Here is a 23,340-nt window from a genome sequence, read left to right as displayed (position 1 = left end):
ACTTGCACCTCCTTCACATTTTAGATCCTTATTACATTGTTCATGTAACTGGTCGTGGGACATGTAGGAATATTTACTGTTTGTGTTTCTTCCCAAAAAAATTACCATTCTGAAATTCAGCATATATTTGTAGGTTTCGTACATTCAATTCTCCCAAAGACTTTACGAATACTGACATCCAACGTGCATAATTGATATGATCTAGGGTGAACATCCAGAGACAAATCTGATCCAATGCACTACAATAGGAGGAAAATCTCGCCGTTCGAATACTGTCCAGCAAATAAAAAAAAGTGATTCAAAGTTCATGGAAGTGTAACAAAATTTCAATTGGCCCGAGAAAAATAAATAATATAATATTACGCATAACACAAATTTAAGAGTCGACGGCAATCTTGGGTTTATGACGTCATATACTCGCCTTTCACCTCAAAGAAAAGACAATAACTTATGTTACTTTATGATTCTACATATGAAAAAAGATATTGGTGGTTGTTGTACGTTTCTATCGTTTCTCTAATGCGAGAAATAAATAATTTTCATAATCCTTATGTAAGCCATGGCGCCATACTGTGTTTATGACGTAATATACTGGCTTCTAGACACAAAGGGGAGCCAATCACATGTTATGTCAAGATTCTTCACATCCAAAGAAAGAGATTGGCGGTTATTGCATGTTTCTATTATTTTTCTGTGGCGAGAAATTCCCACTTCTCGTACCGGAGATAAACCGCGGCGGCCATCTTGGATTTATGACATTATAAAGGGTTTTCAGCACGGACAGAAGATAAACACTTGTGATTTACTATTCTCCACGTTAAAAGGAACATACTGATAGCGGTACTATGTTCCTATTATAAAAGGACCAATGGAACTACAAATACCATACAACTACATCTACGGATACATTCGAACATTATTCACGAAAGTTCGACATTTAGTCCTACAAAAAATTTATTCTCTCAGTTATTTGTTGAGATACATCAATGGTTCTGATCGCGTTCGAAAGCTATTGAAATGACCTTTGACGATTGTTTCAAAGTATTTTTCCATAATCATAGCCGTTTCAAAGTTATTTGCTATAAAACATAAAAAATCGTTTTGAAAATAAACATTTTTCCAGTTTGAGACGCCATATTTAAAAATGGCCACAATATAAGGCAAGTATTTATAATGACAATAGAGGCACAATATATTCTCTGCAAAATAAAGGAGAAACGAAGATTCTACCTTAAATGGTAATGGAGTTATACATTTTTAAACTCAGTTAAGTGGAAATTCGTTGGCGTCCATATTGATGACGTCATAAACGTAAAACAAGACCCCCGCCGAGGTGGTTCTGTATCAGGATTTACTTCTTATTAATAGGCCTATCATCCCTGAAAGTGGCATGTTGGTATCACATTTTGCATGATCCAGTCGCTAAGCTACTACACTAATTTGCTAAAAATGAGATTTTAAAAACATCTGATTTGAAAATTTTAAAACGATTTCGGATATGGTTGAGTGCTTGTTTTTTTTAATTGGCAACTTCTAATTTTGAAACTTATCTGTTTTCGACTAACGATTTTTGCTTTCGCTTATGCAGTGAAATATATTGGTAAGTCATCCACAAAATGCAGTTGGATCACTGATCCAATGGGAAATTCATTGTCAACGCACATATAATTCCAACCTTTCTTTCTTTTTTCATTCCCACTAGTTTCGATTTTATCAGTTTCGTGTTCTGCATCAAATAAGGGTAGCTTATGACATAAGTGAAAGGATTTTAGAATAGGGTTATTTGTATTTGAGCTTCTGTGTTTTTATTGTAATGTATTTTAATTCTCAAGCAGATTAATTTCGAAAGTGCATATGCGTTTACGAAAAAAGCCGATAAAGTTGCACATCAGCAGATTCATTGGATACGAGTACTCAGGGGATAACCAGAGTAATTTTATCGGACTCTTTATCTTTAAATATGGGATACGTCTACAGATAACAAAGCACACTTTCTACTTCGTGCTTATAATGCAATATTGATTAATTGTTATTCATATATAGGTACATATTTAACCATTTTTCATCAAAAATTTTAAATAATATTTAGTTTTATTTTAAAATTATTCTGACATTAAAAATGATGCAGCAATTTGCAAACAATATTTATGGTACATTAGTTCAAATAAAGTTTCATTTTCTCTTTTCAATCATTTTTTTAGCGAAACTTTTGTATGATTTTTCAGTGCCAATACGAAATGTTCAAACTATTATAAAACATGATTCTTTCAGATAAGACTGAAAAAATATTTTATAACTTGAAGCTTTTGAGAGGGGTCACGAATACTTCTGAGGGTTGGAGGGTGTATCCCATAGGGAAACCTCTGCTAACACCCCTTTCCAAAAATACGTTACCAAGACTGATTTATTGTATCTAGTAATTCGCAGTGAAATGAAAAACAAGATGAAGGGATAGTAAAAATTTGCGGTACAAATTATCGTAAAATAATAATAATTTGTTTCCAGTACATTGTGAAAGTAATGAATTTTCATAATGTGTAATTTTTGTTTTAATGTTGACATCGTGATATCTTTACTGTAGGAAAAAAATCGTAAATGGGATCTGCATCATATTCCTATGTTGCTGTACTATAGCTTACTTTTCGCCAAAATCGTTAGATTTTAGAACTAGGAAAGCAAACCCCTTTCTTACTGACAGGTCATCGTGTGTTACATTAAATGAAGGAAGCTGGTCCAAACGATCGATCATATTCCAGATTGTGGGTTTATAATATTTCGCATGTTGATATTAAGCACAAATTCAGTGACGTAGTCGATATAGCGTTCACTTCTGGGGCCAAAGTTCCTCCGTTGAAACCATGGGTGTGCGATATGGGTTTTGTGGCAAATAAACACCGAGTCTGTCTGGGAAATAGCATAAGCGTTCGCAGTAGCGTAACGCAAAAATGGCCCCTTCCCCTCCCGTAGGCTTATTTTTGGGCCCCACTTCCCATGCCCATTAACTTCCTACTATATTAGGTCGCTGTAGAAGACAATGGTTAATAAATCATAATTAACATATATGCAATAATTAATATGCAATATAATAAAATTATAATTAAAATTAATACTAACCAAAAAAGGCAAACCCATCTGAATGTCGAAGTTCATTTGAAGCGGCGTAATCTTCTAGCATTTTTGGTTGCAAATTTTCTATTGTTTCAGTCACATCTATTGCTCTTGCTCTCTCACATTCAACACTTAAAATACTGAGACCGGTCAACCGTTCTTGAGACATGGAGCTGCGTAAATATTTCTTTATCAATTTTAATTTTGAAAAAGATCGCTCTGCAGTAGAAACAGTCACTGGTAAGGTCAGAAATGACAAAAATAGCTGTACATACGTCTGGAATACTAGAAGCCAAAGTATAGTTACCTATTAATAGGAGATATGCTAGTTCCCGAATTATTGTTTTCAACTTTATCTCATTGTGTGAAACCAATTTAAAACTTTGAATTTAATATGCAAAATCCTCTGTCAGGTCCTCTTCATACGAAAAGAAGAAGCGAATTGCTTTCCTATGTAAGTTAACTCTTCATCCAAATAAGGAGATAAAATCGGTTAGTATAATAAATAGCTCACTTAGTTCTTCCATTGATTCAAATCTAATTTGCATTTGATGTATAACGATGTCTAGGGCATTATTAAATACAGTTACTTGATAATGTCTTTGCGGGTTTGTCAAACGATCGTCCTGAACTAATTCATCGAAATATTTCTTGACTCTTCGAACCCTCTTGTTCTCAAATATTATGCCGGAACCCCATTGTTTTGCAAGTTCAGTAGCTGACAATATTGCATCTTGGAAATTATTTCTGTAATTAGATAGTGTATCTGTAGCATTCTGAAGAAGGGCTGATGCCTGGTAAAAATCAACATCTTTGGTCTGAAGAAATTTTGAAATCAAAGTCATAGTTTCAAGTATTTTAGTACGAAGGACAACTTATTAAATAAATTCACACTTTTCTAATTGTTTCTTTAAACTATTCGCCTCATCTACTTCGTTAGTGTTTTTGAACTGAAGCGTAAGTGTCGTTAAGGCTTCATAATAACTGAATATGAATAACGTAAAGCTCTCAATGAATCAAACCTTGAATACCAATGCGTAGGACAAAGTTTCTTTAATGAATGTGAAAACGTTGAAAACAGTTCCCATCTTATGGTGCCCTTTCTGAAAACCACATAGTCTCTCTCAATTATGTCGTAAAGGTTTTTGTTTTCCAGCACAGATGATACAGCGTCATTCAGGACTAAGTTCAAATTATGTGCAGCGCAGTAAACAAACTTAACGCTGTTTTGTTTTTCTTGAATTCTTGTTTTTAAGCCCATGTAAATGCCAGACATATTTGCCGCCCCATCATACCCCTGGCCTCGACATTTTGACAATGAAAATCCATTCTGCTGCAATATTTTCAGAATTTCTGTTTCTAACCCAACAGCCGTATGATTGGTAATATATTTGAATCCTAAGAAACTCTCATTAATTTTGATTCATTAATTGAGAGGGCTTTCCAGATGGATCCCTCTCAATAGTAACATCGATATATTTAACTTAACTAGTCCTTCTTAGTAATATCTCGAGAAGTATCCATAATTATAGGGAAAACTGCGCAGATTTTATTTCATGTAATATGTCGTCTTTTACTTTTTTGAACCGAAGTTCGATTATTTCATTTTGAATTTTTGGATTAAGATACTTTTCAGATGACTTTGGCCCGCTGATAAGTTGCTCCAAAACAGGGTCATATTTAGCGAATAATTCTATAACGGATATAAAATTTGCACTGTGCTTTCCCTATTTCTTCTCTATGACCTCGAAATGCTAGGTTGGACGCTGCTGGCGTAAGAGTAACGTTAACAATACGATCAATGATTTGTTTCCAGTTATTCACTTTCTTTTTTACTTCAGACTCCATATTTTCGTCACTTGTTTCTTTCTTTTTCACGTATTGAATATAACGCACGCATTTAGATGAGATTTGCTACTTGCATGTTTTACTATTTTCTTTGATAACCCTTGCCAGTCACTAAGTCCTCTTATCCAACCTAGTTGAAAACCTGGTGAACTACGATCTGCAAACAACATACGGTTGGCAATACGAAAAATCTCCTTTCACTGAATAGCAAAGCCAAACTCTAGTAATTTTGAAGCCAGTCTTTGTGTTTTCATAGTAATTTTTGGAGAATGATCTATTATTTTGTTCTGGATCTTAAGGAAATGGTCCTTGTGACCTGCATGGTCCATGATGAACAATGAATTCCTTGGTTTCATTATCTAAATTATCCGGATAGTCAGCAGATCAGTCAGCAGAATTTTGCATTATTTGATAATTCTAAATTTAGATCGTTATTAGCAATAGAAGCTGTTTCTGTAACAGTAGGGTTAGTACTACTACTAGTAGTAGCAGTAATAGTACTAGACATAGCAGTAGTAATGGTAGTAGTAATAGTACTAAACATGTAGAATTAGTAGTAGTAGGTGAAGAACCAGTTTCGGTGAGAGCGGTATTCACATTTCTGGTAAAAAAAAAATTAATTAATTTTGACCAGTTTTGTAATGGGCTTTTCAACTTCTTTCGTTTCTTTTTTTTTTTTTTGAGCACTACTCAAATGTTAATAATTTGGCTTAAATGGTTTCATGTTTTATAAAATACAAAGTACTCAGTTCACTAAAATGGAGGGAAATAAGAAAACTAAGAAATGCCTCTGGTTTGATCCCAGCTCGCGCCAAGTGAACTTACTGGTGGACAAACACCATGTGCGTGGATTTTCTCGGGGTTCTTCCGTTTCCTCCTACTTTATTAATTCCACCATTCAATTCATGTTTCATCATCACCGTCTCCTTTAGCCTAGCCGGAATAACCGTGGGACTTAAAACTGAAAAATTTCATTTCATTTCAACACTAGAAACTAAACTAACGAAAAAGAGTACACATCGTCGTGATAAAGACACAGTTTACATTCATAATCGAGAAAAAATACAAGTGTTTGTTGGCGCATTGATTGACATGTTTACATAAAGAAACGAAGCAATGTAAGTTGAACTGAATCTAGTAATAGGGTTACGTATTCTTTCTGCTTAAATTTTTGCACCATAATGAAGACATTTTCAGCACATTGTAGAGTCGGCAGCAAAATTATTTTCCTCTAATCTTCGAGTGCTAAGATGATTTTTTTTAAACTGATGTTGCTAGAGTAGATGAATTTTCACCCAGAGCATATTTTTCTTTTCTAAAGTAAATAATATTCTTCAGGGAAATGGGTATTCCGTTATCAGCTCACTTTTTGTATCCTATAGTTCTTGGCATTTGCTCCGCCTCCCCCCCCCCCCTGCACTGCAGGCCCCTCAGTTACGCCACTGAGCGTTCGAAAACCTAGTAGCTGTGTCTAAGCATGGTAAGATTTTTCAGTAATCAATTCAAACCCTGGAGCAGCGATACAAAGGAGAATCTGATTATTGTTGGAACTTGGCACGTGACACACTCCTCACATTACACAAGAGGAAAGCGTCATAAGTGTCTCTTTTATTTTGTGAAAGGGGCACGGTGGACCAGTGGCAGAGCTCTTACTTCTGGTGCGTTGGGTCCATGATTTGATACCCGGCTAAGTAAATTAACGGTGGACAACATCGTGTCCGTGGGTGTTTCTCGGGGTTGCTCCTGTCTCCTCCCACGTTCTTATACCACCAGCTCTTCCATCATCGTTCACTTGTCTTACTTACGGTTTCACCTAACCTAAATAGCATAATCGTGGAACGTTAAACTGAAGATTTCTTTTTTTAAATTTTGTACTTCTTATCATGTATCGATCTATGTCTTTGCTACTTTCATTTTTTGTCAAATCACTTTTGTTTGACTAGCAGTGTTTAAATGCATCGATTTCAGCTGCATCTTTACACGTATACAGGTTGTTTCATACATGTGGAAACTGCATTTTATACTAAGTTATAAATATTGATTTATCCTTCTGATACCCAAATGTGTCATGTACATATTTTTTCCTATAGTTTGTATTGTACATAAAATTGCTTTTTTAAAAAATACATAAATCTAAGAAATATGGGGTTTCCTTCAAAATTTCATTTCAACACTTCTGAAAAAACAGACTTGACAACAGCACATATGATTTCAGATTCATAATTAGAAGTTAAAAGCTATAAGGAATACCTACCTACTTCTGTTCAGGAAAGAGAGAGAGAGAAAAAAATAAAATTAGTAGGACTGTAAATTCGTTACAGTGAATTCGGGAAATACCTGGGGAGAAATTTTTGCTCACTACATTTGCCAGAGCGTTTTTTCGCTGAGTAACGGAACGTCAAGCGGTACAAGTCACATGAAGGATATAAAGCATATATAGATGGAGACGTCCATTTGAATATTAGGAACAGTCATGGCTTTGCGTATCAAGAAAACAAGCCAATCTCTTCTCACTTGGAATGTCATTCTATTTGTACCTCATCCGCATAGAACTTACGTTTCTGGTGATGTTGCGTGCTGAAATGTGGATTATACGATGCAACTGGGTACGTTTTCAGGGACGAAACAAAGTAGTTTACATGGATTCTTAGTAAAAGATAGCATTATAAAAGCAGAATTATTATGGTGTATTCAAAGTGTGACAACACATCAATGCGCGTTGCTTCCAAATATGACTTATGTTTCCAGACGGTGAAATTGCTGGAAAAAAATGCACTCTCAACGTGACAAATAGCATACTCTTTCGTTTATGGGTTACAAATACCGCACTTTAGAAAAGAACTAATTCAGTTATTGAAGGATTCATAAATGTGAAATTTTTGAACACCACCCTGAAAGAACAAGTGTGGATGCGTTACTTGACCTGAGCGTTTTTAGAAAATTGCACAGCTTCAACCTTTTCAGCGCTTTTAAAGAGATCCTTTTACTCTTGAACTTAAAGATCGTTCAAAATTTCAATACCCATCCCTAATGTAAACTTTACATTTCTGCATATCTTCAAGTCAGATATCAAGTCGTCGCCAAATGATCCTGTAATACTTGATACAGAAAGCTGTGGATTACTTACTTTGTGTGAATCATTTAAGGCAGCAATTGAGATATCAAACTGGACACTCGTTTAATTTCTGAGAGCTCTGCATAACTTATTTACGGATGCTCCAGCACGCTGTTTCGAGTACGTTTTTAGGCTCAGAAAATTTTTCATTGAATTTTTATTCTCTATTGGCTTAAAACTAGTGGTGTTGCCCAGCGAGCCATTGACCATTTACCCCTGTCTTCTGTTGTATATTCAACGTGTCAGAAAGGATAAGAAAGTACACAGCTCTTCAAGCTATCATATCGTGTTAGGTAAGCTAGAATAAGATGAAATCCTTATTCCTAACCCTACATTCTTTAAAACAGTTCCTTCAGGAGTAGAATCATTCCCATCCAAAGATTGGTGGGCCGTAGAAGGTAACGTCTTCTTTGGGGTCATGAGCATTCATTTATTGGTAGTATCATTGGGAGATGGGTATCAGGATTGATTTATTATTGATATGGTTATTTGGTTAGGCATACAGAAGAAGGTGAGGCATACAAGGTCCTGAGCATGTTATGGAATTTACATGATGAAATGAACTGTAGTGACGGAACACAAGGACATAAAGTACGAGACAAAAATAAATGACCAAAAACGTTATTAAACCTAATTACGATTTTGGTCATTTATTGTTGTTTCGTACTTTATGATGATAGTTGCGACGAGGGTATTAATATTCTGCTCTCGGGCTACTCAGAGCCGGTTCAAACACTTGAAGCTTTGTCAGTTAGAAAACAGAGCTCATTGATGAGGTTATGTGCAATGGATGAATGGATGGTGACAATATATACAACGACGTGGTTTATAGTGAGCGGTTGACCGATCATGTTTATCGATAGCAAGAAGGTGAACTAACGATGAATATGTGGTAGAGCTGGAGTCGGGTTAAAAATAGTTCATGAAGAATCGGATGAGCGTCTGCTATACGGCGTCGAATATAGCGAGAGCGAAGACTGTACAGATGTGGTAAGAGTATTGGTATAGATGTGCGACGTGGTCCGTGACGTCTTGTGGCGTCCGTGGTGGTAAGGAATAAGCAATGCGTAAAACATGGCGTTCCAGGACTTGTAGTTTATCATAAAACTTCTGTAGCGTTCTGAGAAGAACGAATATACAACAGTGAAAAGAAGAAGAACGACAGTGTACCAGAGTTGAGTGGGAGATGCGGGACGTTATTTTTTTCATGGAACTTCTGTTTTATAGGAAAATAATTTTTGTCTTACCTGGAGATTACTGGAACGAGTTTTAGCTATATTTAGAAAATGTATAACAGATATTGTACCAGATAGTTGAATGTTGAGAATAAATGTACGATCTATCTAACGTGGGAACTGTGGTTTTTGTTAAAATGTTCGAGATCAGATACAATTATTGTCTACACGTGGATTGGAGACGGGTGGAAAATGTAGCTAGGTTATTGGTAGCATCTATTAGAGTGTAATTTGTGATATTGCAGTAAAGTAGGTAAGCTTCGCAATAATAGATTTAGCAACTTCTGTGGAGCTGATAACCAGGCGACATGTCCATGCATAAGAGCAGGACTAACAAAAACTTTATATGTGTAAAGAATGAGTTTGGTGTTAAGATTCCAGTTAACGCATTTTTAAACAAGTTCATCCGACGACGAATATTAGCTTGTAAATTGGAGAAGTGGGCGTTCCAAGAGATGTTTGTCGAAAATACCTTTCTACCCCTCTTACCGTACGTATTTATCTCACTGACACCGAAAACTACGGATTAGACAATAATATCGGTTGTTCCCGATTATTTTTACGTGTCACCGTCTTCCATATCCTCACTCGATGCCGATGAGGGGTAAATTTTGACTTAAACATATCTATAGTATCACTATTCATCTTAGCGACCTCGAAAACTATGAATAAGACACTAATATTGGTAGTTTTCAATTATTTTTACATCTCACCGCTTCTATTCCATGCCTATAATGCGATATAAACCAATGTTGGATTATGGTCAATTCATCTACAAAGAAACATCAAATTCGGTGCAGTGGTCTAGGACAGGGGCACCCGAAGAAAATTTTCCTGGGAGAAGCCCATTCCATGGTTCCTATATTACGTCTGGTATTTAATACGTGATTTGCTATATTACGTATACATTTTCGTGAGCCAGGCGGGGGCCCGAGCCCCACCCTGCCCTACCCTTCGGACGCCCATGGTTTAGGAGGAGATAGCCTTCAAACGTCTTTACATTCATTTGTTGGTTACGTTTATGATTTTATCTAAATTTGTGTATATTTGAATATTAATGCTATGTATTCTGTAAGATTTGTTCTGTCTAAATATTTCCTGTACACTTTCAGTATGTTTGAATACAATAAATAATAACTAAGCCCCCGATAAAGAGTAAAATATGGAGTGTGTATTAATCGTAACATTGTCACTATTTATTTTAAATCCAGATCTATCACTGTAGCAATCATATATGTTCGCCTGTGTGTCCGTATACCTACTTTGTTTTTTACTAATTTCCGGTCCTAGATTATTGTGACTGACATTAACTACCATAGCAGAAGCGCCGTTGATATACATTTCTTTACGTGATAAAAAATGTGATGCAAAGTTTGTAAAACCAGAAGTTTTTAGTTCTTCAGGTTCATGTATACCAATTGATGTGGGAAATGAAGAAAATTATCCTGTGGAAAACATTAACATTGGTTTTGCTACACATACTGCCTTTAAGAAATATCAACCAATAGAGGGTTTGAATGTTTTGAATTTTCGCCGAAACTGCAGAATGTGTCTACAGAAATTTGTTCTTAAACTTCTGGAAAAATCGACTTTGAATTATAAACAGACTATAGCTCTTTCCTGTTTGAATCTTAATGTTTCTGTAGGATCTGATGTTGGAGTGAATCGCACGAAGTCTTCTTTTAGCTGAACTACTTGAAAATAATTGGATAGATGACAATAGGACAGATAGAGTTGTGAGGCAGTTCAAGAAGCTTCGTTCGAATCCAAATTGTAAAACAATTATTAGTCGTTATTGTAGAACTGGTCAGTGTTTCGGTGACTTTTGCCTAAAAAATTTGGATAGAGTAAAATTATTTAAAGATGCTATTAAAACAATCTTAACATTATCTCATGAAAATTCAGGTCTAGAAAGAGGGTTTTCAATTTGCATAATGTGTAGTAGATATTTTAAAACAACGAACGTTAGTAGCACTCACTTATGTACGACTAGCTGAAATACCTATTCTTTGCATGGGTCAGATAAAATATCTATGTAAGCAAACTGAACAACGTATAATATATATAATCACTTTACTGTATATTATGTTTTGAAGGAGAATTAAATCGAAACTTAATTTTTGCTTTCTTTGTTTCAGATCGAACAATTGCGGGGCAACCAGAACCGGCTTCAAAAGCGAGTTGACCGCACTGTACAGATGCAGTGCTTAAGCCTGCTGATAATCATAATCGCCGCATCGTTCTGTCTTTATAGAACTTTCGTAGAAATCAACGAAGGCTCGTGCTTTCCCCCCTAATGGAAAATTTAACTAGCAAACAAAATGGATTCTGATGTGCTGCCGCTTTAATACCTTACGTTTATGTAAATACTTCAATATATAGGTTGTAAAAAAATGGAACACCTCATAAAGATTGATATTTTTATACGAAAATCCTACATATGTATATGTGTGTATATACACATTGTGCTTCCATATTTAGTGTACTATTAAGATTATTATCGGGGAAAGAGATTAGTGTAATTGAAGTTGACTATGGGCCAATAAAGTTTTCACCTTAAGATTAATCTGTTCATTGTTGTGAAATTACGTGGGTCATTCAGTATATAAGTTTCCTTAAGTTGTAAAAAATGTATTTTTGACGATACATTTGTAAACAATACATGTGTAGGTGGCTCCTTCCTCATCTCTCCACATAATTCCCATTGAGATTCAGGCATTTGTCTCACCGTTGTATCAATTTGTCGAAATCCTTTCCAACAAACCAGAACTCAGGCTATTTAGCACACTCTTCACATTTCGGTTCACTTCATCAGAAGTTGACAGGAGACCAGGTCGTTTATATCGAACCTGAACTCTTCTTCAAGGAAACGTAATTCGACATAAGCGACTTGATCTCTTCTTGATGATAACGCCCACCCTAGTCAGCAAGAAAACAAGACACAAAATTGAAGAAATAGGGTGGGAAAGGCTGCTCCACTCTCCATACAGACTCAATTTAGCGCCAAGTTATTTCCGGTATTAAAATCAGTATTGCAAGGTGAACATTTCGAAACAGATGAAGAAATCAAGCGGAATGTAAGGAGAGTGCTAAATAGCCAGAGCTCTGATTTTTTTTTTTTATTTATTTATTTTTTTAATTTTTTTTATTTTTTTTTTATTTTTTATTTTTTATTTTTTTTTGCAAAGAGTTTAAACAAATTGGTGCAACGATGAGACAAATGCCTGAATCTTAAGGGAAATTATGTGGAGGGGTAAGGAAGAACCCGTCTATACATGTATGTATAGTTTATAAACGTATCTTAAAAAAATACATACCTTACAGCTTAGGGAATCTTATATATTGAACGACCTACGTAATTCAAACTGTTGATTAAAAAAAAAAAAAAAAATCAAATGTTAAGGGTATTTGAAAATGAACTCGTTGTAGTAATCATACATATATATTTTTTTCCGTATTAAGTTTACTGTTTATGTGTATTCCTATATACAATTTACAATTTGACTTTCCAAATCGTTTCTCACAGTATTGTGTAGAATGGCGTTGAAAACTTAATTTTCACTGTTGTGTATATACAGGGTGTTACATAAATGTGTTACAATATTTTGAGAGCAGATTCTTCACATCAAAATAAGAAAAAAGTTCATTTGGACCTCTGCTTAAAAGTGGATAGTTTCGGAGTTATAGGTTGCCGAAAACGTGAAACAAGTCAACTTTAAAAGTTCATAGCTTCACTACGATGGGATCTATCGTAGTCGGGCCAACACATCACTGAGGAACTGGTATGTGAACTATCCAAATATGCATGTTTAAGAATGTTCCAGTACTTGCATGCCAATTTTTAGAGAGAGAGGTGAAGAGTGATCAAGTACTCCCGAACAGCATCTCTAAAAATGATTGTGCAAGTACCGGAAGTTGTGAGAGATGGGTGTTTGGATAGTTCACATACTAGTTCCTCAGTGATATCTTGACCTGACTACGATCGTTCCTATAGTAGTGGAACTATGGACCATTGAAGTTCATTTTTTCACGTTTTCGGCACCACCCTATAACTATGAAACTATGCACTTCCGACCACAGATCCATATAAACTTTTGCTTTTAATTTGATGTGAGGACTCTGTTCCCAAAATATTGTAACACATTTATGTAACACCCTGTAGATAACTAAAGTTAAGCTACACCATACAACAGTTTGCCACAGATAAAATTACATGTGTCTAATCCTGTATCTTTGAAATAACGCATTGTTTGATTCACTAACCCATGTTGGGATTTTTTTCCCATAAATTACACGTTTTGGCAAACTGTTGTGTTTATATCTTAAGACAGTGATAAGAAATGAAAAGGAGAGGAGGAGGAGAAAAAGCTGGTGAAAATTAAATATATTTCTGTACTTAATTGTCTTGGACATAACACAGTAGATATTTGGACAGATATCTTTCTGATGGATAATCTGACAGGAAATTTTACCATTTGGACCAGTTTAATACGAGGGCTGTTCAGAAAGTAACACGTTTTAATATATATAAAAAAGAAGGAACAAAAAAAATGTATTCATTTGAATGGTACACTCTTAAGCTAGTTTTCCGCATAATCGCGCTGCAAATTAAGCCACTTATCTTGCCATGGCACAGGTTTTTCAATACCGTTGCTGTAGAAATCTGCCGCCTACGATTTCAACCACTGGCTCACACCGACATGCAGTTCGGCGTCAATATCAAAGCGTTGTGTAGCGAGCCATGCCTTTATTACTGGGAAGAGGTGGTAGTCGCTCGGCGCCAAATTCGGGCTGAATGGTGAGTGCTCGAACACCTCTCATCCAACACCATTCAAGAGCTCTCGGGTACGTTTGGCCGTGTGTGGACGTGCTTTCACTTATTATTGCATGTCCGCACACTTCACACAGTTGGCGATGGATTTCAATTGGCTTTTTTATTTTTTTTCAACAAAAACCTAATCACAGAACGCACCTCACAAGAGGCGGGATTTTCTATTGCAGCTCACATTGTAACACGTCACAGAAAGCACAGTAAGAGCGTGACAGTCTTCACGTTACCACAGCTGGAAGCGTACTGAGCGTGGCAACGATCTGACACCAAGATGGCAGCTCTAGCCTCGCCCACTGCCGCGGTAGGCCAAAACATCTGGTACTTTCTGGACAGCCCTCGTAGTTGGCGTACCGACGATTGAAAATTATTGAATTACTCTGTTTTTAAAGTCTATAAAACTGCACTCGAAGGTACCCTGCCAGATATTATAATCAAATACTTATACCAAAAATTAAAAATTCTCGTACGACAGTACATAGAATAAAATTGAACCATCGCCATTGAAAAATTACTAATAATAACTTAATAATTATCTGTAAGTAGCAATTGAAATGTAAATTTAGCAGTATAAATTCTTGTAATATTAAGTATATTTCACTAAAATTCTGCTTTCTGGTATAAAATAAGTGGAATGTTCTGCCTAATATAAAGATGTAAGCAACTAACATTTTTCTGATATAATTTCTTAACTCTTACATATTTCCAAGATCCAATGCTCCCTTCATGCATAACATACAGAGCTCTGACTCATAAAGGTTGGTTTGAAGCTATGCATCATTTTTTCATTTAGTGCAACAGATAGTGCATATGTGCACGACATGCATTATGGATATATTAATGATTATCAGAATAAAATCCGATTTTATAACTTCCAAACTTGTAGTAAATAGCATATTTTAAATTTAAAAAAAAATATTTTGCCTTAATTACGTGTGGCTGTTACATTTCTAGCGTCTGATTCTAGCTTGGGGATATAAGGGTTAAGAAATTAGTTTTTCGTTATTGTTAAGTTTTATAGCATACATATGTATTACAGGTTAGCGCTGTACAGCTCTCTCTTCCACACACGGAGGTAGAAACTACAAATTATCATAAATTAGTGACCCACTATTTCACAAAGTCACTCTTAAAGGTTAGATAAAAAACGAAAATATTGAAAGTATCCGTAAGGAGGTAAGACTTCCACCGAGAATCAAAGTACTGTATTTGTTTGTAATGATTTGTACCTCATTAATACACAAGGAGGGGATGTGGTCTAAGTCTTTCAATATCCTGTATTTATTACAGTACAGTCAAAGCGGATTAACGTTCAAAATATAGCCCCTTGCGTTGAACTATCTGCAGCCATCCTCCTCCCAGTTACTCGATACCACGTCTTGTCTTTAAGATTCAGAGAAGTCAGAAACTGCTGTTTCCACATCCTAATCATTGATGAAGCATCCTGATTTCAATAAGTGCGCCATGGACCGAAAAAGATAGTAACCGAAGAGGCAAGGTCAGGACTATACGACGGATATGGCATCAGTTCGATGTCAAATTCCTGCATTTTTCGAGCCGAGTGTTGCTTTTGCGTTATCTTGTTGCGTTAGGGTGCGCTTTAGGTATTCCAATGTAGAATATTGGTGTAGTGCAGCATACACCCGCTTCAACTATTCGGAGTAAAAGTTGGCGTTGATGGTACGACCGTTAGAAATGAACTCGAACTGAATCACACCCTTCTAGTTCCACCACTCATAGAGCATGGCTTCATGCTCGAAATGGTATGATCACCGATTGTGGAAGTTAGCCCTTGCTCAACCACTGGTTTTGCACATTCGAATTTCGGAGAAACGCACACTACACTGATTTTGCAGCAGTTGTCGACAAACATTTACTCTTCTCTGGGTCCTGAGCTAGGGCCAATTCGTATGGCACAATGCGGCAGCTTCTTGTGGTTTTCTCAAGTTCGTAAAAGTGATGCACCACAATGGACCAGGACATGCCGAGTTGATTTGACAATTGTCGTGTGCTGGTGGATCAATTTTCCTTAATGGCGTATCATGTGACCTCACAATTTGTTACCCTGGGGCGGCCGGACTTTGACTGAGCTTCACAACCACCGCGAAATTTATCGAACCAATGAGTTACTATGTTGTGGTTCACTGCACCTTCTTTCGCATGGCAGATGTTTCGAGTTGGTGCTGCAGCGTTACGCCAAGACTAACAGTTTATGTATCAGACATTGTTGAGCACCCATCTTCACTGCCACTAAAATTGACTGAAGGTACTGACGGAGTGGCGATCTCCGTGTTAAATTGTCCACTTGCCACACTACCTCTTGGGCCAGTTTGACTTGTACTTCTCGTCAAACAAGAGCCTGCTGTTCGGATTGTGGAAATTGCAAGACTTATGAATCCTCTTCGTATTTTCCACATTTGAATTTCCAACTGAACGTTTTAACTGTGTTTTCTGAGGAAGTCAACTGCTAATTCACAATAACTTGAAGTTTCGACATTTGTGTCCGAAAAGAAGTGCTGCGAAACGTAAGCTGTAATGTATTTACGTTCAGTCTCTTGCGCATCCGCATCAAAGAGTTGATATCATTTGTATAACGTCCGTTGGTCTCCATTGGAAATACAATAGCGTTACCATAATTTTCTGCCAACAGACTGGGACAAAGGTATAGGGAACTGAACTGGGCAGATTATGTATGTATATACGCAGAATAATTTGTTTTTGTAACAATTCATTGAAGACTAGCTTCAAAACATTAAATTTGGGGATGAATACCAACAAGAATTGATGTAATTGGTTTGTTCTCAAATAATTTTAATACATAAAATTTTATATATATAGATTGGGTGTTGTAAAATTCACACCCGTACTCAATAGAGATAATGCTAGATGTAAAAAACGTAATATGTGATTAACCTCTGGGACTTTATTTCCGCGGTAGGGCCCAGTAAAAATATGGCCACCAGGCAATCTCTTACTTATACCACCTCTTGAAACACTTTATTTTACGTATGGAATCCTGGCAACTATTCTTTTTTTTTTCAGTAGAATCTCTTATATCGTGGTGTGCATACTGTTTTCCACTTGAAGTCATTGTGTTCTGTTGTACCATCATCGGGACTTGAACCAGAGCTCACGTATATAGGAGGTGAGCGAGCCTCCAAGACGCTTGGCACGCGCAGAGCACCTGTGTCATGCATGTTTATAGGACTTGTTTGTCTTTGTCAGAATATTTATGATTGTATGTCCAGTTCGTAACACAAACTAAACACAGTGGTAGAGCGCTTACCTTTGGAGCGTAGGGTCTCTGCTTCGATCTCCGGCCAAGTAAGTTTGTGGTGGACAGCATCCGTGGGTATTCTCGGGGTACTCCCGTTTTCTTCCACTTTTTCACTCCACAACTTACTCCTACTCCACGCCGGGGCCTCGATAGCTCAGTGGTAGACCTCTCGTGCATGGGGTCCTTGGTTCGATCCCAACTCACGCCAAGTGAACATTGTGGTGGGCAAACACCGTGTGCGTGGATTTTCTCGAGTTCTCCCCTTTCCTCCCACTTTCTTCATTTCATTCATTTCTCATCATCACAGTCTTTTTTTTAGCCTAGCTGGCATAACCATAGGACGTAAAACTGAAAGATTTCATTTTTGCCTACTCCATGCCGAGTAATGATCATCTTTTACTGTTAGACACTTATTTTACCATGTGTCGTGCGGTGTTGCTATGTCGTCATATTTTTATGAGTACCACCGAAACTAGTTCCCAGAAGTTAGTAAATGTCATATGTTTACCATATTCCCTTTCCGTTTACCTTTACCATATTATGTCTTTTTTTTTTTTTTTTTTTTTTTTTTTTTTTTTTTTTTTTTTTTTTACCTCTGACATCACCTTTCTGAGTGTGAGCGTTTTAGAAAATGCGATAGTATAATAATAATTTTAATATATAAAATATAATATTGAAAAAAATGAGAACCCGCCAATGACATCAATACTTGTCCATACTCATCTTTTAAATTTAATCTTCCGTTTTGAAATCAGTCATCAATAAACTGTTATAAAAATGCATACTGGTGATTTAAAAGTATAATCATCCATGCATGCACCATTCACAGCTTCAGTGTATATTAAGAAAATACCTCTGACCAGTGGCATAAAGCGAGTTTTGTTACTGTTGCAAAAACAGAATGAATGTGGCAGAAAAGCTTAACTAGTTTCAAAGATTAAAAGATTTTCGAGGAAACAAAGACTGTTTTTTTGTGATTTTAACAATGTATTACATGTATCGTATTGTTAAAAGACTGTACGTCATGGCCCAAATGCATTTCTTCCGCTCCCCGATAATATACATATATTTTCTTTCGTGTTACACATTCCAGCTTGTTCGTTGTGTCGGGTGTTACTTGTAAGCCTATAGTTTTCTTCTAGATTACACCTACGTTATTTTGGTTTTTAATAACAGTACTTTGTAATTTGTAGTTGTTTTTCAGATTTGATATATATGTATATGTAAAGGTGTACCAAAAAGGACTTTAAAATTTTGAAAACTCATATTTGTTTATTTATATATCTTATTGACATGATTTTGGTGTCATTTTGTAGCAAATTACTTTTTTACCTTATACCTAAAGAGGTTCAATGTGACTTTGGTGGTGCGGCACATCCCTCCAAAGTATCAATCCATTCTGCACAAAATTTCTTACGAGTAATTCTATCAATATCTTTTAATTCTTGCACCAGTTATAATTTGCATGGTTTGAGATACAACTGTTTTCTCAACACATGCCAAACTTCTCATGTGTGGAACGCCCAGCTGTCGAGAAGCTCCCAGGTTGATTTTGTAGGACTGTTCACAAAGCTTTGTTTTCGCTTGCTGTACAACGTCTTCAGATGAACGGGGACGACCTGCCCCCGAACATCCAGTTTCATTAAAACACTTATACCACTGTTAAATAATAGGCCTAGTGGGAGGATCTTCACCATACTTTGTACGAAAATTACGTTGAACAGTTGTCGGAGACTTGGATTCTCAAACCAAAACACACAGCTACCACGCTCGGGACCAGTAGAGGCAGCCGTCTTTGCTGCAACTGCCGCTAGCGCTTGAGTGGCTTGTTACTGAACTAGTGTACTACGTGAGTCAAAACTTGGTGTATTTTGCTACAAAATGACACCAAAACCATGTCTGTAAGATAAGTGAATCAATCAATATGAGTTTTCAAAGTTGTAAAGTCTTTTTTGATATACCCTGTATATATATATAAAATGCGTGTGTGTGTGTGTGTATGTATGTGTGTGAATATAATTCAGTGTTGCAAAATCTTTAGACTGGGTAAGTTTTTGAATTAGTTATAGAATGATCACTTAGGTTATTTAGTTTATGTTGCGTTTGATGTAATTGGTACTTCGTTTTATATATATATTTCTGATTGAAGAAAATTACTTTTTGAAGAATAGAATCTAGAAACACCTTAGTTTACTTACTTGAAATTCTATTTCCTGAAATTGTTTTAAATTTTCTAGCTTTCGGTTCTTCTCTGGAACCTTGTTCACGGAAGATAAAAATAGGAAAATAAAAAACGTTATTTTTTTCTAAAAATCGAAACTTATCATAGATAAGGGTTGGTCAATGAAGGAATGGGATACAGTAATTTACCCTCACACTACCTAGGTATTTTTTGTAACGCAGACTACAGAAGGGGCGTCATTTTGTGCCCACCTGTTAAGATTAAATATATCTCGCAAAAGAAACAAATTAGAGACTCTCACAAAAATCTACAAGGACTGAAGTGAACAGTACACAGGATGAGAGTAACAAGATGCTGCCATCTAGGAGTGACACTACTAAATGTCATTCATATCTAGGGATGGGCAAAACCGGTTTTTATAAAAACCGAAAACCGGTTTCTATAAAAACCGACATTTCGGTTTTCTCCAAAACCGGTCCGGTTTTTTACCGAAACCGGTTTCGTTTTTCTCCAAAACAGGTTCGGTTTTCTTCAAAACCGGTTCGGTTTTCACCGAAACTGGTTTCGGTGAAAACTTTTCGAAAACACATAAGACTATTTCTGTGGAAGTGGATTCGGTTTCCGGAGAACAGCGAAACACCATTCTGGTCAGAAATGGAACAAATTTTGAAAAAAAAAAAAAACGGAATCGGTTTTGAAGAAAACCGAAACCGGATCAGGTGAATAACCGAACCGGTTTTGAAGAAAACTGAAACAGGTTTTTCTAAAAACCGGAAAACCGGTTTTTGTGCCCCACCACTATTCATATCTCCTACCAGCGCGGGGGGGGGGGGGAGGAGTACTTTGTGCCCATCAACTTAAAACAGCAAAGTTTATGAGGCACACTAACCTTCAATTTGAACAACAGTAAGGTATTCGATTTAGGTAATGTTGAACAATAACATCCTTTTTTTTTATACAATTTTAAAGAAACTATTAGAAGAGTACAAATATATATACTGTGGTAGGCACAAAGAACTCCCCCCCCCTCCCCGTTAGTAGTCCGAGGGTTAACGAAATACACTGTATTGATACAACAAAATCATTAACATGAACTGGCAACCTTTACTGCTGAAACAAAAGAGCACACAACTTGAGCCTCCCATTTCACAGTGTGCTGTGCTACCGTTTAGCGTGTGACTGGCAGCTATCGGCAAGGTATTTTGTTTACTGCTTTACCCTGGAGAGTCCATTTCTTTTTATTTCATTGATGTTTATACTCTATGAAAATCACTATTCTTATCCTCAATGAAGAAGCCTACAAGAATTAATCGAAAGCTTAGAATATTTTCAAGAATCAGAATTTTAAGTTAAGTAAAATTATTGTTAAAAAAATTCTGAGCATCTTAGCATGTTATCTGAGCTTAAATTTGATATGGGTAACGCTCAGAAATTTCAATTATTTGTAGGAATAAAGTACCTTTAATTTGATTCGAAAGTGAGTTCATATTCCTTGTATAAAACAGGCGACTGCCATATATCGTGAGACATACTACTAAATGTAAACAGACGTATAGTAATTTCTAAATCATCATCAAGTAATCTGGTAACTCAGTTGTTATACTTCCTCGCTAACTTGTTCGTTTTGACTTAGAAATTTTTACTTTACTACCGCCATTAACGTTTCTTTCTTTACCCCGTTTTTCTTCCATCACGCCCCTCACAATAAACTTGTCCAAATGAGATTCTCTTGTACCTTTTAATCTCCAGTATAGTTCTGCTCTTTAATTTTTTGCAACACCCTCTTATTTTATTCGTTTTCATGTTGTTATAATGCTGCTTCATACAATACTCCATGATTCCCAACAGAAGCTCATGTGGTTCGGATTCCACGTTAATCAGTAGATCCAAGTCTCATATAGCCTCGCTGCTGAAAGGGACGTTAAACTTAAAATCAACTCAACAATACTCTATGATACATATTTGGTAATTTGAATTTGTCACATTTTTGCTAAGCGAACTACAGAATACACTTTAAAACAATCTTGGAAGCTGCTCCCTCCATTCCAAAAGTATCGAAATATTTCTTGTAAGGACAACTGTATCTGTTTAGGTGCTAAGAGGTTCGTCTAAATGGTAGTGTTATTTTGAGTTTAAAACAAACCATGACACATTCCTTAGTCGAACATTATTTTACATCTTTGTACGTGCTATTTTTTCGTCCTTTTTTTTTTTTTTTTTTTTTTTTAATATCAAAAGATCCAATATATTTCTAGTAAAAGTTTTTTCGTAGGCCATAATTATCTGGAGAACTACATATAGTGTAGCCAAACTCTAATTATCACAACTCCGTATGATGTGCTTATTCCGTAGAAAATACGAAAACTCGATTTAAGGGCTGTTCAAAGATTTTGTGGATCCTGATCCAAAAATTCCAATATATTTCAATTAAAATTTCTCTTGTATATCTTATATTTGGAGAACTACATATAGTGTAGCCAAACCATTATTAATCTCGGCTCTCCTCAGATTCCTCACTTTTATGGTTTTCTTCAGGATTAAATCATGACAATCCTCACTACAAAACTGAGATTACCGGTTTAGTTTAGTATTTCCAATCAGTTTTTAGTGGTTCAGGTTTTAATGGTCACTGATTTCCGCAAACATTCAAGATATTCCAGAAATATTTGGGTTAATCGAATTGAAATTTGTAAAACTACATCTCAAAGTAACTCACTCTCGAAATCTGCAAATTTCGCAAGATCAAAATTCGTTATAATGTAATAGTAATAAGATTAGTGCTATGGCATTTTTCTTTACTACTTAAAGTGGCGTAATTGTGTTTTTCTTTGTGTTTATTGATTAAAAACTCACTAACAATAATACTTACGCTGAAATGTGACATTTGTAAAAGTTTGCCCAAATTAAAGCAACAAATATGCACTGTCTTGTGTGTGTCACATAGCATCATATAAAAAACAAATATCAGCACTGATTTTCACATGGTATGTAATTATAGAATTATTCTGCATTGATTATTGTTAAGTTAGTAATGAAACTTGCATTAATTACAAGTAACTGTGTGTCTGTATGTGTTTCTGTGTTAACCTAACAAAGCTCTATCGAAGTGCCTTGTTTGCAGCTATAGTTCTATTGAGCTTACATGACATAAATCATATGAGGTTAACTAGGTTCTCATATGTCATTGTATTTGAATGTAATTGTTGATAAAATTTCAGTAAAAAATATATATACAAATACTTTCTATATTTACTAGCATAAACCTTATTACATTGTCAGCTGTATGTTTAAGAGTGTTTTTTTTTTCAGTCCTGGGTTTGAAATCTGAACTTAATGGTTTCACGTTGTGTTCGAACCATACTTCAACCAGGAATTGAACCCGTTTTTTTTCTTCTTCTTTCTTTGTCACAAAAGGTGTCTAATCTATACCAGATTATCAAGTCATAAACCAACTTCTTTATGAGTGAAGATAAGAAAAAATGGAAAGAAAATAAATTTGTTGGAAATAGATTTTCAATCTAAATTTGATTTGTTTTCAAGCGCACCAGCCATTTGGCCTCTACATTTGTAACTACCTATGTTAAGTGAAAAAAAAATGTTAGTTTAGTTGGCTGTTTTCTTGCACAATTACTATGAAAATAGCATTATCAGTTCAGCAAGCTGTTTCCTTGGGCAATCACCATACAAACAATACAGCATTGCTGTGAAACGAATGCGAAGTATTCTAGATTCCCTCTCACAACAATA

The 23,340-nt window shown here is 35.8% G+C and overlaps 1 protein-coding gene across 1 annotated transcript in view; it reads left to right on the top strand.

The window, feature by feature from the left end:
- LOC145674473 (motile sperm domain-containing protein 2-like) overlaps nucleotides 1–22,830 on the top strand; it is a 218,885-nt gene extending 196,055 nt beyond the window's left edge. Inside the window, exon 11 of the mRNA XM_081744586.1 lies at nucleotides 11,445–22,830. Within this exon, the coding sequence (XP_081600712.1) occupies nucleotides 11,445–11,603 (159 nt within the window). The 3' untranslated portion in view covers nucleotides 11,604–22,830. The remainder of the gene's footprint in view (nucleotides 1–11,444) is intronic.
- The last annotated feature ends 510 nt before the right edge of the window (nucleotides 22,831–23,340 follow it).

The sequence above is a fragment of the Thermobia domestica genome, chromosome 17 (genome assembly GCF_964235325.1).
Source record: "Thermobia domestica chromosome 17, izTheDome1.hap1.1, whole genome shotgun sequence".
Classification (NCBI taxonomy): Eukaryota; Metazoa; Arthropoda; class Insecta; order Zygentoma; family Lepismatidae; genus Thermobia; species Thermobia domestica.
The sequence above is the reverse complement of the archived record's forward strand: the minus strand, read 5'-3'. Positions and strand labels throughout refer to the sequence as shown.